Raw genomic sequence first — 17,554 nt, 5'->3', positions numbered from 1 at the left:
TTATAATTCATTTGCTAAATATTTTCTTTTCTAATTTCTTGAATAAGAAACATGTAAAAATTGGAATAGATATTAACAGATGTTTAAGTGTTTCAATACCATTATTTAATGAATTGAAAATATTGCTACTATCCATCTCTATCCATCTATGGGGTTTTTACAATTTTAAACCTTTTGAATCTCTCAATGTAGCATATTAAATATAGCTGCTTTTCACTCACAATATTTCAATTTCTAATCCATAAAGTTATAGGCTATGGAAAAAGTGAACCTGAATATTTCTCATTCTCCATATTTTTTGGAAATAAATAAGATTTTAGCATCAATAACTTCTCTTTACTCAATTAAAGTGCTTTAAATATTCATCTAGTTGTATCATCACTAAGAACAAACTAGCAACTCCCAGTCTGCTCAGGCTTCACTCTGCTGAGACTCTTCAGCATGCTAGAACTAGCACTGTGCATATAAAGGAAGGATAATCCTGCTTTTTTTTTTTCCTTTGGGGGGGGGGGAGGAGGTAAATTGTCCAATACCATCTTCCCATGAAACCTAAAAAAAAAACTTTATTCAGAATGAATGAAATGCTTAAAATACTAAACATTAAAATGTAGTTATTTAATTGGGGAATGCAAAAATAGTTGAAATACTGATAGTTTCTTTTCATTACCACAAGCTGGGAAAAAATGCTTTCCCTTTATAGGCATTTATTGAAAAACCTCCAGAGACAAATTTGAGTATTTTAGGATTCCTGATGAAAAATCACTTTTACTACCCCGAAATGGCTTTAAGAAGATGTGTGCCAAAGGGGAGGCACCAAAGTCCTCTTGAGGACTTATCAAATAGCACTAATATTTGTTATAACAAAAGCTTAATTCACAGAAGATTAACAGAGTCATTAGTTTTTTTTTCAAAAATTAGTATTCTAATATATTATAGTCATTTCTAAAGCCTGTCTAAAATTTGGGAAGTTATCACAATAAGAAGTGATCTAAATACTTCCCTCCTCTCCTCCCCAGATACATTTGATTCTGATATAATTTGTAAGCATGCCCTGAATAAATTTACTTCAATAGAATTAATAATACTTTAGCATAGCACATGCAATATTAAATACAGAAAGGTGTAAATAAATATATAGTCCAATATATAAATTTTCATTTAACAAGCGCTGAGTAGTAGTAATCTCACTGGGTAAATGTGTTTTGTTGGATTTTTTTGTTTTTGTTTTTTAAAAACCTCATAATAACAAACTGTCATGACTGCAGAGATCAGTTCCAGTTTGTCTCAGGAGATACTTGTTCAGAAAAGAGAGCCATACAAATACATAATTCATGGCAGGCACAGGTGCACTACAACAAGAGCTTCAGCCTACTGAAGTAATCAAACCATCTTATGTACATAAAGTTTTATAAATAGATGTTCACATGTGGGTTTCTTTGAATATTTTGAATCTAGGATGTATATGTATAACCATATAATCTGAGTGTATTAAGGGATGAAGAAACAAAAGCAACATTTGATAAATTAATTTTTGATTTGTTTAATTTGGTAACTGTAGAAGGAAATGGTTTCAAAGCAAGTTCTAGATTACTTCAAACACAATCAAAGAGTTAACATCATTCTGAAGAACTTAATTTCTTGTCTTCAATATCCGCCCACTCCCACACAAACAACACACAAATTAATAGAAATCCCTGTACATATATATCATTTTCAACAATTTATTACCACTGGGACCTAGAATTATATTTTTTACTCTGAAACATTGCAAATTTATCCATTTGATTAAGGATAAAGAGAAAAAGTCATGCAATGATACTGAGTAAAGTTTTGTTGAAAAAAAAAGATAATCAATCTTTGATAATTCAATGCTATCAATCAGGGCATTGAATTTTTTAAATAAAACAAATGCCAGTTTTTATCATAAATCAAAAACACATTTATTGTCTTGAAACCAAACTGGCTCCAGTTACTTTTTGTCTTTTTGAGTCACCTCTTTTTAAAAATCTAAAGTTTCCTATCCAATAGAAACTAAGATATTTCTCTTATTCTTTAGCCATTTACAGGGGATGGCAGATGGCTCAAGGAAGGCATGTTTTTGATGACTCCGTATCAGAAAGTGCATCTTCTTGGACAGAAGGTTCATAATCCCCAACATTTTCAGGCATTTCAATGTCTATCTCATCATTACTTTCTGCACTGTAATCAACTTCTTCAAGGAAACGAGGTTCATCTTCTTCCAAAACATAAGTGGTAGGGCTGTAGCCAAAATAGACACAACATACAAGGCTGCATTAGATTTTAAGATTCTAATTTTAACTGTATGCAGAATGGCTACCTACTCTACTACCCTACATATTAACTCAATTATCCAAAATCTTTGGTTCCAATGTAATATAAGTAGGTTGTGTTAACTAGGGGGGAAAAAGGTATGTAACGCAAACATTTGTCAAAGTTCTGTTTACAAAATGGATGATTCATAAATAAGAGAGATGCATTAGTAAAAATTTCTTGTATTTGACTACAAGAGTAAAAATGTTAATTTTAAATTATATTGCAAAAAAGTCAGTATACCCTGTAATTTTTAAAAATTCTACTTACAACTGTCTAGCAAAATGATATTCATACATAATAAAATATTAAGATTTGTCTTTGCATGCATTCATCAATTTTATTTGCAGACTACAAAGACATATTTCTAAAGTTCCATTTTAAGCACCTTAGCTTCCAGCAGCAGGTAATTTCAAGGGGCTGAATAAGTAACTGTGGATGTTTAATTGGTTTCTTGAGTAATGTGCTAAAAAAAAAAAAAAAAAAAAAACAAAAACAAAAACAAAAAAAAAAAACCACTTTTTCCAAGACACTAAAGTGATTATCTACCATTAGAGTAAATTGAAGAAGGCTAAAATAAAATTTAAAAAAACTAAGAAACAACATCTACAAGTTTATAGTTTCCCCAGGACAAGGAAAAATTAAAAAACAAGTGAATACTACACACCCAATTTAATTTCTTTCCCCTGGGTCACAGAATAATACGTTCTCTTAAAAGCACTAAGTGCTTCTAAATATTTCATTAGATAAAGTAGTTTTGGATTAAGACAAGCATTCTATTATAGACTATAATTTATCCCTTTTCTTCATCATCAAATTATATTGGTTTCTCCCAATGTGTTAGAATTTTATACATAGGGGAAGAAACATCTCAGAATACAGATTTATCAGCATTTCAAGAATATATTTTCATTTTGACCACAAATTAAGTTAATGTCACAGACTGAAGCACTGAGGAATATATAATATTCCTTGAATTTGAATAATCCTTTTCCTAAGAATCCAGTGCTCATACTAGATATGCTGTCCTAAGAGCTTAATAAATCATTGTGTGTCTTCAGAGCACATATAGCACAATCATACGTGCTAACATCATAGGATCTAATTACTTAAACTCCAAACCTCATTAGATTTTAGATGAATTTCCCTAAAAAAAAAAAAAAGCCACTGCATTTTTAATATATTCTTGTTCTTCTGAAATCCTGCGTTATATCTAGTCCTCCTTAAAGTACTTGGAGCTCTCAGATAGCAAACAACTCCAAGGCCAAGATCCTAAAGACCTTTTACACATATACATGCCCCAACCCATATCAAGATGGGGAACTAGATAAAGCAAACTGATAGGAATATCATAGGAGGAGGATATGTGTAGAAATCTCTCTTCTTTATTTCTGTTCATGTGTGTCCTGAGGAACAAAAGGCCATAAATTTTATCACTCCTTTCTTTCCACTGCCTTCTACTGAAAAACTATAAAATCAAATACCAACCATGAGAGTTTAACTTTGCATTTCTAAATAAATTAAGGTGTATTAAGTTAGATTAGTTATGTTTTATAAGTCCTTTAACAAAACAGAGAGATTCAAATATATATTTTTGTTGTAACATTAAAAAAACCCTTATTATTCAATTTGACCAATTAAGTGTTAGTTTTAGACAAGCTAGAAAGGGGATACAAAGATAACAGAAGAGTCTGGGTCCATAACACCAAGGAATTTACTATCTAGTCTGAAGAGGTAAGACATGTACAAAAACAAAAACAAAAAAAAAACATGATAGAAAGATATGGTGCCATTAGGAAGGTACAAAGTCCAAAGAAGCTTGGGGTTATGTGGTCTTGAGGATCATAGGACCATAGACCAAGCTGGAAAGGACCTTAAAGATCATCCAGGAAAGTGAAGCCTCCAAGAATGATGGATGGAAGGCATTATGGAAAAGGTGGCATATGAAGTGACCCTTGAAAAATAGGCTATCAACCAGTGAAGATTAGTGGGACAGGGAAAGGATAGTCCAAATGTAGACCACCCTTAGAACAAAGGCAAGAAAACCCCACAGTATGTTTAAAGTAAAGTGAGTAATCCAATTTGGCTAGTCTTTAGGCTATGTTAAGGGAAAAGGCAGTAAGTAAGGTTGAAAAGAACATTTTGGGAGAAACTTGGATATCAGCATAAGAAATTTTTCCACAATAAATAATTCACTACTAAGAAAATGTGAATGCAACACAATAGTCATAAATGAGGTAGGTCTGGAGTTCTTTTAACTTCCTTTTGTGCAGCGCTTTGAGTTTTACAAAACATTTTGCATTTTTTTAAAGCTTGCTTTGATTCACCATTGATAACAAAATAAAAGAGAATTTTCTTGAGCTATTATTCAAGTCTCTCTAAAACTTACTCTCTGGGATGATTTTACTTTACTCCCCTTCATGTACATAACGTTATGTTCCAGATAAACTGGATTATTCACTATTCCACTTATCTTGGCTTCCATACTTTTGTAAACACTGTTTCCCATATTCAGAATGGACTGCCCTCTAACTCCATCTGTAATAAACTTTTCTGTCCTTCAAGGTCCAATTCAGGTATCACCTCCACAAGCCTTCTCCCTTGTCTCTCCAGCTAGCAGTAAAGCACTCCTCTTCCATCAGACCTCTTATCCCAGCTCTACTCTTCATTACCTGGGCAACTTGGAGAAAGTCACTTAAATCTCCCTGAGTCTCAATTTATTTTCAGCTAAAGGCTTCCTAGTCCATTCTGAGGAGCTTTTTAATAAAGTTTCAACTCAAGGGCCAGTGGGATGGAAGACTAAAGGAAAGAGACAAAACAGATTTTGTGATTCTATGCACAGGAATCTGAAGTCTGATTAGTAGGGAGAGGAAAAAAGTCAAAGGAAGAGCCTACAACTGAATGAAATTAGATTTCTATTTAAGACCTTTCAGAAAACAATTGAGGGCAATTCCTCTGGAAGCAGCAAAGCTTTAAGCCAAAAGCAATTAAACAAACTAGTGTTATATGTTGAGAAAAAATGGAAAAACCTAAATAAACACTCTTAGTAAATCCTCATTTGGGAACCTATAGTAATTAAAAAACTAAACTTGTTGGGGAAAGAATCCTGGTTCACATTTGGATGAGGATCAGTGAAGGTAGAAATAGGAACAATGTAGTCATAAAAATAATCTAGAGATCAAAGAGGCAGAAAGAGGAAATAAATGAGTGGCTTGAAAAATATTGTGGTAAGTGACTTATTCAAACATTAGTTTTCCCTCTTCGCCAAAAACAATACAGCTGAGGAATTCTTCACATCCCTTAATGATTTCATTCTTCTAAAGGTGGAGGAAATAATAAAAGAAGCTGCAGTTCTATATCTAATTCTGAACAAGGAGAACTATCTACTGAAGCAGAAATCAAAGGAATCCTAAGGAAATAAACATATCTTGGATTTTGTAATTAAACAAGAAAGGCAAATTAAGTATCCTCTGTCTTTTTCTCTGTGTCTCTCTACCTCTGTCTCACTGTCTTTGTCTCTCTTTCTCTACCTCTCTTTCATTTGAAAAAGTGAAAAGGTAGGGAGAATCCCATGCTTTATTAGGAAAGTCAGTCCAAAAATCAAGTCAATCCAATCCAAAAAACATGCCTATTATCTGCAGGCACTGTGTTAAGGACTAGGAAAAGTGAGCATTAAGGAGCATATCCTGTTTTTTAAAACAGCATGATGAAACTGCCATAGGAATAATATTTCTGTGACTATTGCTTCAATAGGAAAAATGATCACTTATCAACACCGTTAGCAAAACTTGAAAATGTAAAAATATAGCAGTGGGAGCTTTTATAATCTAGCCGGTCCTATATTTAAATATTTTTATTTTTCCTCATATTTTTAGTTAAAAAGAAAGAAGTAAATTTAATTACATTTTAATTTTAAAATTGGATTCTACTAAAGTATTTGACAAAAAAAGGTACAAGAATATTCTAAAATCCAACCTACTTCAATAATCTAATAAAATTTCATGTGTGCAATAACAAGACTGAACATCCTTCAAAAACGATGGCCTATTCTTTATCATCTTTATATTTCACCAATCAAAATAATAATTATTAAAACAGAATCAACATTACATTTAATTTTATCACTTAAAGGTGTTAAATAGTGCACAAAAGTTTCTAAAGTACAAAATTGATTAAATTTAGCTCCCAATTTTTAAAGAAACTAGGAGAATTCAAATTATTACTTTCAATAAAAGTTTAAAATACAACTTATTTATGACTTTTAAAAGCCAATAAGGAGCAACTAGATGGCACAGTGAATAGAGGACCAGCCCTGTAGTCAGGAGGACCTGAGTTCAATATGACCTTAAACACTTAACACTTCCTAGCTAGCTGTGTGACCCTGAGCGAGTCACTTAACCCCAACTGCCTAAAAAAAAAAAAATTAAAAAGTTTATAAATGAATGAGTACACACAGAAGCCAAGAAATTGGAAGTACAAAAAATGTTTACTGAGCAATTTTATTAATTTGATTATGTTCTTTAGGACACTGCCAATAAGAAACAAATCTAAAGAAAGACAATAGAAATAAAAAAAATTTCAAAATTTCTCTCTCTCCTTTGGCTAATAAAATTCAAAACTAACTTATGTCTAACTTTAATCAGCAACTTCCACAAATACTGAAATAGTATCTCCCTCTTATTCTCCTCCCCTTCTCTCCCAAAAAAACCCAGAAAGAAGGAATTACACTATGGAAAAGGGATGTGATATAAGAGGTAGGAGGGAGGAGGGGGAAAAAACTACAAAAACAGACAGGAAGAGGGATTAACAGTTCTCCCAAGGGCTCAATGCAATACAATTACTACCTTGAGAAATTCTCATTCTTGCTTTTGAATCTCTGCCTCATTTTTAGGAAACTGAATTATATCATCCTGTTTTGATAATGTAAAAATATAGCAGTGGGAAGTAACAATGAAATTCTAACAAAAATCAGTAAAAATGTTTTAAAGACTATCTCTGATTATACATAGAAGTTAAATTTGTATGGATTCTTTTTATTATCTATTCACTGGAAAATAATGTGTAACCTATCTGAAACTGAAGGCAAAACTTGTCCACTTCCTTTTGCAATAAGCTAAAAATGTTTATAATCACTGAGTTAAATTTGGTCTAGGATTAAGATGTTCGTTTCTTTATTTGTCTTAAAAGTACTTTTCTTTTATGATTGTAATTTCCCCTTTATTTGGGCTGACAAGCAATTCTTAAATCCACTTAGTGCAAATATATGGTTCGTTTGAATTCTTAGTTACTAATTTCCAATAGTCTCAAAATGAAGAAATAATTCTGGTTTGAATGGAATGTGCTGGCTAACCTGCAAAAGACTCTAGCCTTGGTTTTAAATATGTGACATCTCTTCATATAGGCACAGTATATGGCCATTACAAATGTATTCCAAAAACAGAGATGTACATCAGAGGCCATTACCATAAAAAGCACACATTCTAACTAAGAAGACAACAAATAAAGTAGAGTTCAATTACAGAGCAAATGGAAAGACAGGGATAATGACAAAGTCCAACAATCATTAGGAGGCAATGGCAGGAAGGATGACTAAGGGCAAGAGGAGATAGTATGGCAGAGAATTTCACCATTTTCCCAGAAGGAGTGTAGTTGGTGATTTCCTGCTCACCTCAGCAGTATGAGCAGCTGGGAAGAGGACAATATGTCTGAACTTCAAAGTCTAGCAATGCTTTGGGATGCCTAGGAAGGGCAGGGAAAGTTTAGGTTGAGACAGTGAGTTGGTAAACAGGCAAAAGGTATCCAGTACTTGGTTAGAACTTAGAAATGAGGGCTAAAGCAAGGGAGAGGAAGGACTTTAAGGAAATCCTACTTATTTAAATCCTGATAAATATGCCACCTCTTACTTGAAATCTTCCATGTATCAATCTTCCTACTTCCCCAAAGCACTTTTGTTCTGTACCTCATGTAATGATAGATTTAGAGAGGTAAAACAGAAAAAAATCTAGTATAACCCTTTTTGCAAAGGAGAGATGCTCACTGACTTTTCCCAAAGACACATGGGTGGTTAAGTGGCAGTGGAACTAGAATTAGAGCCTAGGCTGTCTAATGCCAAAATCCAGTACCCTGCACTGTATTACAGTACACCGATTCCCTGACATAACTTTCATATAAGATTATACATTGTCATTATCTATGCATGTTTCTATTTTTCAAACCAAACTTTTAAACAAAATGTTATCAGAACAAGAACTATGTTTTATATGAACTGTATTTCATCTGTAACCAGTCTATGGTAAAAATGTTCTGCACACAGAAGGCCCAAAAAGAGAATGCTGCTTTGAACTGTACAGACATAGTAATGACTTTGATCAATGAACCATAAACTTCTACCTAACTGTAACAAAAGACAAAAAAAATTGTTTAAGAATAAGTTAGGAGTAATGGCTTCAAAATAATTTCCTTGATACATCAAATTCATGTTATATATTTTTGTTTTATTTTTTTAAAAGGACAAACCAAAAGAATATTGGTTCCAAGATGTAGAAGGCCAGATCTCTGCAAAGGTATACTCGAATCAAGGATAGCAGGATGCTTATAGTTAAGCACCTACTCAGCATGAGATAATGGTTCTCTAAACATATACTTAATGTAATGGTGATGTAATGGGCAGTTGGCACATGCTCAATTGTTGTGATATAATTGTACTGAAGTATTTAAGGTAGAGTCTCTCATACACAGAGACAGAAGGAGTCTCACAGATACAGAGACAGAAGGAATCTCTCAGTCACGGACACAGAGGAGTCTCATCCACAGACACAGAGAAGACTTGGGACTCCATCTTTGACCATCTTCGAGGCTCTCCTGCCTTCATTATTTCTCCAACTAAAGACCAAGGCCCATCCAGAGAACCTTCAGAAAGCTAGCCCGGACATTATCCCAAGAATATGAGGAAACATTTTATTCTTACTTATTTTACTGATATATTAAATAATGTAAGATTAGAAATACTTTTTTAAATCAAATTTTCTATTAGATAATAGAAGCTTACATTATAGGTAGACAGTAACACATTACATTCCTTGTGACAAATTTAGTTTAGAATATTTAAAAATATTTACAGATTTACAGGTATAAGATAATTTTAATATAACTAGAAAAGTACCTCAAAGAAAAAATGATAAATTATTTGTAAAAATTAAAAGTGCAGTAAAAACTGGAGTTTTAAATCAATGCAAATGAATTTGGTGGCAAAAAATTCTAAAATAGACCTGATAACAAATTAATTAAGAAAAAACTTATTTATAAATTATGTTCATGTGGTCATGAAAAATTGAAAACTCTGCCTTTAGAGAATTTGGAAACAAAATTTGACTTTGTCATTACAGAAGACAAACAAGATTGTCACATTTTAAGAAACAGAGAATAACTTTCACCTAAAAGTTTGTTTTGTTTAAAAAAAAAAAAAAACTGTCAAGAACTTGATAATTATCTTATCACATTTGTCCATCAAGTTTTCATATAACTGAAAAAAAAATTCAATTTATCCACATGAATAGTTTAGTCCTTATCTCTCTATACTATTGAAAAGTACTTTTAAATGATTTATCAGTATCTTCTTCAAATTCTCCAAAATGACCTTGATGAGAATCTTTGTTTTCTCTCAAATTAGATAAAATAAAATTTTAAGGAAAAATGGCAAAATTTGGGAATTCCTACTTTCCTTCCTTTGTGCTACACATCTATTATAATTGAAAAAGTCAAGGAGTGGTAAAGTAATCCTGGAATAGAAGGAAAAAGCTGTCTACTAAGTAAAAGAGTCAAGGAGCAATTATAGGCATATGAGGCAAAGTATAATAATTATAGGACCACCACAGACTCCTACTGACACTCCACCAATATCCCTATCATTGATTCAGAGAGGCAGGCTTCCTGAAGGGAAAAGAATAATGGAGAGTCAATATTATATCAGATGGAATTTTTTTTAGATAATAAACATAATCATGTCAAATTATGATGAATTTCTATGTGGTAGATTTCCAATGAATGTCCTGGGGATTACTCCAAGACCACAAAATTTAATTCATTTAAAAACAGACTTCATTCAAAAGACAATTCCACAAAACTACCCTACCCCATTTATAAATATTTAAACCAAACCTCCTCCAATTTAATTAGTGGTACAGATGCTGCTTATTGGATATATATCTACAAAAGGCATACTTGCTTTTAGAAACAGGGACTTGATATCTCAAGAGAGGCAAAGAGAATACAAAAAGCAAACCTTTATTGTATCTTTCATTCAAGTGACCCCATAGAAATAGAACTGGACTAAGTGAAAAGTCCCGTTTTCCTCTTGTTATTTGGGGCAAATGCACTTTGAGGAATTCAATTAGCATTTCCCCTATTTTGCTCACTTATTTGTGTACTTATGGTGCTAGATAACTGCTAATGAGAGATATTGTGAAGTCCATAAAAATTATTACTTCCCATGAGATAGCCATGAAATACATACTTGATTGTATTTCATATGTATCAAAAAACAACTGAAGGCATAGGTAAAAAGTCGACTAAAATTAGAGGGGGAAAAAGGAAAAGAGGAAAGGAGGAAGAACTGAGATATAGAGAAATTGAATCAAATTTATAATAATAATGTCATTCCATAATTGATAAATAATCAACAGATATGAACCAGTAATTCCAAGCATTCTGAAGAGTGATTTGGAACCATGCTCAAAGGAGCTATCTATATACTCCTATGCTCTCTGATATTTTTAAATAGGAATGGGTGCTATATTTTGTCAGAAGGGTTTTTTGTTTTTTGTTGTTGTTGTTGTTGTTTTTTTTTTTTTTTTTGCATTTATTGGATCAACCCAAGCATTCCTAATATACTATCAAGCAGCATTGTCACACTTGGTCATAGTGTGTTATCCTGATGATAAATTATTGTAATATCTTTGCGAATGTTTTATTTAAAAATTTTTGCAACAATATTCATTAAGAAGATTAGTCTATAATTTTCTTTCTCTGTTTTGGTTCTTTCTGGTTTAGGTATCAGGCCCATATTTGAATCATAAAAATTTTTCAAATAGTTTATATAGTATTGGAATTCACTTCTTTAAATGTTTGGTAGAATTCATTTTTTAAATCCAACTGGCCCTAGAGATTTTTTTTTTTGAGGCAGTTCACTGATGGCTTGTTCAATTTCTTTATCTAAAATGAGGTCATTTAAATACTTTATTTCCTCTTCTGTTAATCTGGGCAATTTATATCATCCATTTAATTTAGATTGTCAGATTTGTTGAAATACAGTTGGGTGTAATAGCTTTGAATTATTGCTTTAAGTTCTTCTTCAATAGTTGTCAATTCACCCTTTTCAGTTTTCATAATAATAATTTGCTTTTCTTCTTTCTTATTTTAATCAAATTAACCAAAGGCATACCTATTTTGTTGTGTTTCCCCCCATAAGACTAGCTCTTAGTTTTATTGATTATAATTCAATAGTTGTCTTACTTTCAATTTTATTAATCTATTCTCTGATTTTTAGATTTGATTAAATGAGACATAGTATATGAGATGCTTTGTAAACTTTAATGATAGTTGACATTTGCTAAGTACTTTATTATTAATTATCATAACAGACTCTATATACCTTTGAAAAGTACATAAATGTATGTTTCTTTATTAATGGATTTGCATATGGATTTGTAGACCCCTTAGAATACCTTAGGGGTCTGTAAATTACAGAATGGGAAATTAATGACATAGAAAATATAAATTCCTCTTTTGTTTACTGCTTGATTACTCCCATGCTCCAAAATAACACATTAAGATCATATGTAATCATCTAATACCTACAACCACAGAAATGATTATGTTCAACAATCTTATCAATGTCATTAAAAGCATAAAACAAAGAGAAGTGTATTTCTTCAAGTTGTCTGACATTGTCATGAAGGATATTTATTCTCTATAGTCCAACTAGAAAATTCATCCCAGATTAATGGGGCAAATATCCAGATCTGCTGTTTACAAAGGACATTATGTTCCTTACATCAACTCCCAAAACATTATAGTACCTTCTTAGTAAGATCTATGGCTACTCAAAAGAGATTTAGCTTAATCATCAGAAACAAGATAATACAAGTAGATGAAAATTTTTCATTGTCCATACTGCAACATTCAGTCTGAAGGTCAAGTCACTGACATAGTACTATCTATTTATCTATTTATTTATTTATATACATATATATATACACACATACATACATACACATATACATATATAAAATTGTAAAGGGCTGAAACTCTGAATAGGTGCATTGAAATCAAGACAACCAAGCACTTAAGGCTAATTACCGATTGGACAATAACTCTATTAGCATATACTTGGAAAATAGCCCTTCCCACTATTCTGTGCTAGCTTGATATTTTAGTGTATACAGATAATTGTGGGAGGGATTAGGGAGTGGAGTAAGACAAGTCAGGGTCACTTTTGGAGGTAGATGAGGAGAAAGGAGATGTGGAAATCCTGCGTCCATCCCCTTCACTTCTATCTCTAAAGACCAAGGACTTTTGCTTATCCTGACTCCAGCTGATTCTAAGGCATCCAGGATGCTAAATCAGTCTTCACATAAAATCTTGAACAGGTATCACAGAAGGACAAAAAAAAAAAAAAAATGGAACCACAATTTAACAGGAAATAAATATCAGATTGCATTTCATTTTCTTCTCCTTTTATCCCACCCTTCCCTCCCCTGGCTCTCTCTGTGTCTCTCTTTCACACACACAAACACATACTCTTATATACATACACACACATATTTTAAATGACAAATCTACTGATGATACTATTTTTATGAGGCTTATAGAATAATGTATCTCCAAAGAATCAAAATTCCAGTTGGATCATAAGTATTATGGGTGTAAGTAAGTTATAGCTTACTTTCAATGATTTCTTGGAATAAAGGATAATGCCTCAAAAATATGTAATTGAAAAAAGTAACTGGACCAATTAACTAGCAAGATAAAATGATGATAACAGATGGATAGCCCAAATGATGCACAAATACCCACAAAATGTTACTGAAGTTACTTCAGTACTTGTTCTTCAGTTCTTCAGTTCTTCAGTACTGAGTTACTTTTTCATAATCTAGTTCACAATTTATATTATAAAAGCCAATTTACATATGCAAATTTTTATTACTCCATATTATATTTTATACTCCAATTTAGCTTATTATGATTCACATAAAATTGACTCAAATTTATAAAAATACAAGCCATTCCCCAATTGATAAATGGTCAAAGGATATGAATAGGTAATTTTCATATGAAGAAATTAAAACCATTTCTACTCACATGAAAAAATGCTCTAAATCACTACTGATTAGAGAAATGCAAAGAAAGACAACTCTGAGGTACAACTTTATATCTTTCAGATTGGCTAAGATGACAGGAAAAGATAATGATAAATCTTAGAGGAGATGAGGGAAAACTGGTGAAGTTGTAAAATGATCCCACTATTCTCAACTATGCCCAAAGGGCTATCAAAATATGCACACCCTTTGATCCAACAGTGTCTCTACTGAGTTTGTATCCCAAAGAGATCATAAAAGAGGGAAAAGGACTCACATGTGCAAAAATGGTTGTAGCAGCTCTTTGTACAGTGGCAAAGAACTGGAAATAGATAGTGGATGTCTATCAATTGTAGAATGGCTGAATAAGTTATAGTTTATGAAGGTAATATAATATTATTGTTCTATAAGAAATGATGAAAAGTCTAATTTCAGAAAAGCCTGGGAAGATTTACATGAACTGATGCTAAGGCAAGTGAGCAGAACCAAGAGAACATTGTATATAGTAGCAATAAGATTATATGATGGTCAACCGTGATGGACTTGGCTCTTTTCAACAATGAAGTGATTAGGGCAATTCCAATAGACTTGTGATGGAAAATGCCAGCCCCATTCAGAAAAAGAACTATGAAGATTGAATGTGGATTAAAGCATAATGTTTTCATTTTTTTGTTTGCCTGGTTTTTTTCTCATTTTTCCCCCCTTTTTGATTTTTTTTTTTTTTTTGCTTAGCATGACAAATATGGAGATATCTTTAGAAGAATTGCATACATTTAACTTATATCAGATAGCTTGCTGTCTGGAGGAGGAAATAAGGGAAAGGAAAAGATGAAAAACATGGAACACAAGTTTTTGTGAAGGTAAATGTTAAAACTATCTTTGCATGTATTTGGAAAACTAAAATAACATTAAATTTTTTAAATGAGTAAAAAAAAGTTGCCATGAAGAATCATCCAATGGTCTCTACAATCATTAGTGAAAAATATCCTTTCATAGCTTTGAAAGGATATCTTAACATGGACACAAAAGAAGCTGTGGACAGAGAAACCTGGACCTCTTTACATTACCTATCTTGACTTCATCCTGGTATGTTCACAGTATTAAATATAATTCTTCTAAGGTAGTATTGCAAATAGGTATCAGAAAAGAAAAAAGGGAGAACACTCTCCCACAAATCCTCTATTTGACTCAGAAGAGAAGACAATCAGGTTATATAAAATTACTTTTTACTGTTTCAATCTTATCCTTTCCTCAGTGGATTATCACTATACATACTCGCACATACATATGTGTTTATGTATGTATGTGTGTATGTGGATATGTATGTGTATATATATAATACTCTGTCATAATTTTTACCATTATTATTAAATGACTCTCTCTCCATTTTATTCTTTAGGCAAAATAACACTCAATGTCTTAAGACATTTTTTACCTAGCCTATTTCCTAAATCTGCAATTATTATTAATATATTTCTGTATCCTAGATAGCTGGGAGTTGCAATGAATAGAGCACTAACCTTGGAGTCAGGAGACTTGAGTTCAAATTTGTCCTCAGATACTTAGTAGCTCTGTGACTGCAAGAAAGTCACTTAACCCCAACTACCTACCCTTATCTCCCCCCAAAAAATTAAAAAAATATATTGTTTTGTATCCTTTCCATATCTTGTCTTAGATAGAATATGAAATGATATATTTTATATTGATAACTATTATTTGCCATAAATGTGGAGCATAGCAAAATTATTTTCTACATGTTATAGATTCCAAAACCTTGCCATTTTTATCCATGGCTCTGCATTACTAATATATGCCGAACAGCACCACAAGTGCTTGACAATCTTTTCAAGCACTATTTTAACTATTTTGCAGCAGAAATATTCTTTAAGATAACATTCATCCTGATATATATTGATAACTGTTTTATCACTAAAGAATTGAATATTTAGTAAATGATATTTATAAGTGCATTGTATGAGAGTCAGTGTCATTCTAAATACTTTCAAGGCTGTCATCACATCACCCTCTAGTGGACTTAATCTCACAAGTAGAAGGGGAAGGGGAAAAAGAAAATAGTAAAGAGTAAAAGAAAAGAGGAAAGGGAAAGAGGGGGAAAGAAAGAAGGAAAGAAAGGAAGGGGAGAATAAGGGAAAGAAAGAAGAGAAAGGAGAGGATGGAAATAAAAATAGGAAAGAGGAAGAGGAAAGGCAATGAAGAAAATGGAGAAGATAAAAGAAGAGAGGAAAAAGAATGGAAAAGAAAGGGAAAGAAGGAGAAAATGAAAAGAAAAATGGGATGAAAAGGGGGAATGGCAAAGAAGAGTTGGAAGGGGGAAGGCCATCAATAAGGTATTATTTCCCAAGAAAGCCTATTCCATTTTGAAATGGCTCTGTTTCAAGAAATTTTTCTTTACATAAAGAAAAAATGTTTCTTTGCAGCTCCAACCTACTACTCCTAGTTTTTACCTTCTAGGACTAAGGAGAAAATCAAATCTTTTCTCTATGTGATACCCCTTTGACTATTTGAAATCTGCTATTATATTCTTCCTAAGTCTTCACATCTCCAGGCTAAACATTCCCAATTCCTTTACTTATTCTGACATGGCAAAGACTTGAGGCCCCTTCCCATCCTGCTCTGGGTCTAAATGTGCATATTTGTTTTGGGATGAGGGGTGTCAAATACAAGGTAAAATTCCCAAGGTCAGAAACTACTATTATTTTTGTCTTTGTAGCCTACCTGCTGACATATATGCTTCATAAATGACTGCTGAACTGAACAATCCTCTTCTGGTCCTCTCCAGCTTATCATCAAAATATTCTTCCTCATATTTGATGCACAGAATTGAACACAACACTCAAGATATAGTCCAACCAGAGCAAAGTAGAGCAGTAATATGACATCCACAATCCCAGAAAACCTGTTGCTTAATACAGCCAGAGATTGTATTGGCTTTTTCAGCTTCTGTAACACAATGTCAACTAAAACCCTCAGATCCTTTTTCCAAATGAATTGTTGTCCATCCCCTATTTTATACCTGAATAGCTGAGTTTTGTAACCTAAGAAAGCTTTAATCCATCCCTTCTATTACTCTCATTACAGTTATATATGACCAAACTTGGAAAACAAAACTTAAAGCTGAATATCAGAATTTAGGTGAAAGCTACAATAAGCAAGCATCAAAAAGACAATACTCTGTGAGATTATCACCCTCTCTCAGAATCATATATTATCAAAGATTCACAACTTGTAAATTCTACTATAATAACAATCTGTCCATTTTTCTGGCTCACTCTCAAACTACATCTGTTTTTCACCCTCAACATAATGTTCAATCTTTTAACCCACTCATGGTTAAAAGCGATGGTCTCCGGATCCATCTCTTGCACTCTGTCTTGCGTTCTTAATCAGTCTTGATCCCAAAGTTTCTCTCTCTAAGATTTCATTAGCTATTACTCTAAAAGCACTTGTTTCCAACCTGCAAATTCACTATCCCTAGATAACTCCCACTTTCTGACTTTTTTATTTGTGCCAAAGTGACACTGGCAATTTTTAAAAATTTCATTCATTGCAAACTCATAGTATATAAATTTTATCTGGAATGTCAACAGACATTTGATTCTACTATTGTTGATTGTTTTAAAATCTTATTTCCTCCTATCACTATTCCAAACTTTTTCTCCTCTATTCTTACAATTACACTTCCATCACAACCCACTCCCATTCCCACAACACCGTGGGCACACTTTTTATCAGATGGCCCAGTCTCCTTTTTCATAGAAAAGATCAAGATCACCCATTATAAGCTCACTTAGATCTATTCTATTCCTCAAAACTCCTTAGCAGCATGATCCTTTCTGTTCCACTGGTCA

General features: G+C 32.5%; 1 protein-coding gene across 4 annotated transcripts in view; it reads right to left on the bottom strand.

The window, feature by feature from the left end:
* The window catches only part of AGTPBP1 (ATP/GTP binding carboxypeptidase 1), a 207,131-nt gene that overhangs the window by 37,102 nt on the left and 152,475 nt on the right, over positions 1-17,554 (bottom strand). For 2 of the 4 annotated variants that reach the window (XM_051966091.1, XM_051966105.1), the window contains one exon: positions 1,525-2,259. The exons of the other annotated variants lie outside the window; for them this stretch is intronic. In XM_051966091.1, coding sequence (XP_051822051.1) covers positions 2,082-2,259 — 178 coding nt within the window. In that variant the 3' untranslated portion in view covers positions 1,525-2,081. Of the gene's footprint in view, positions 1-1,524; positions 2,260-17,554 lie in introns of those variants that run through there. 4 annotated transcript variants of the gene reach the window in all.

This window comes from Antechinus flavipes, chromosome 1 (assembly GCF_016432865.1).
Source record: "Antechinus flavipes isolate AdamAnt ecotype Samford, QLD, Australia chromosome 1, AdamAnt_v2, whole genome shotgun sequence".
Classification (NCBI taxonomy): Eukaryota; Metazoa; Chordata; class Mammalia; order Dasyuromorphia; family Dasyuridae; genus Antechinus; species Antechinus flavipes.
The sequence above is the reverse complement of the archived record's forward strand: the minus strand, read 5'-3'. Positions and strand labels throughout refer to the sequence as shown.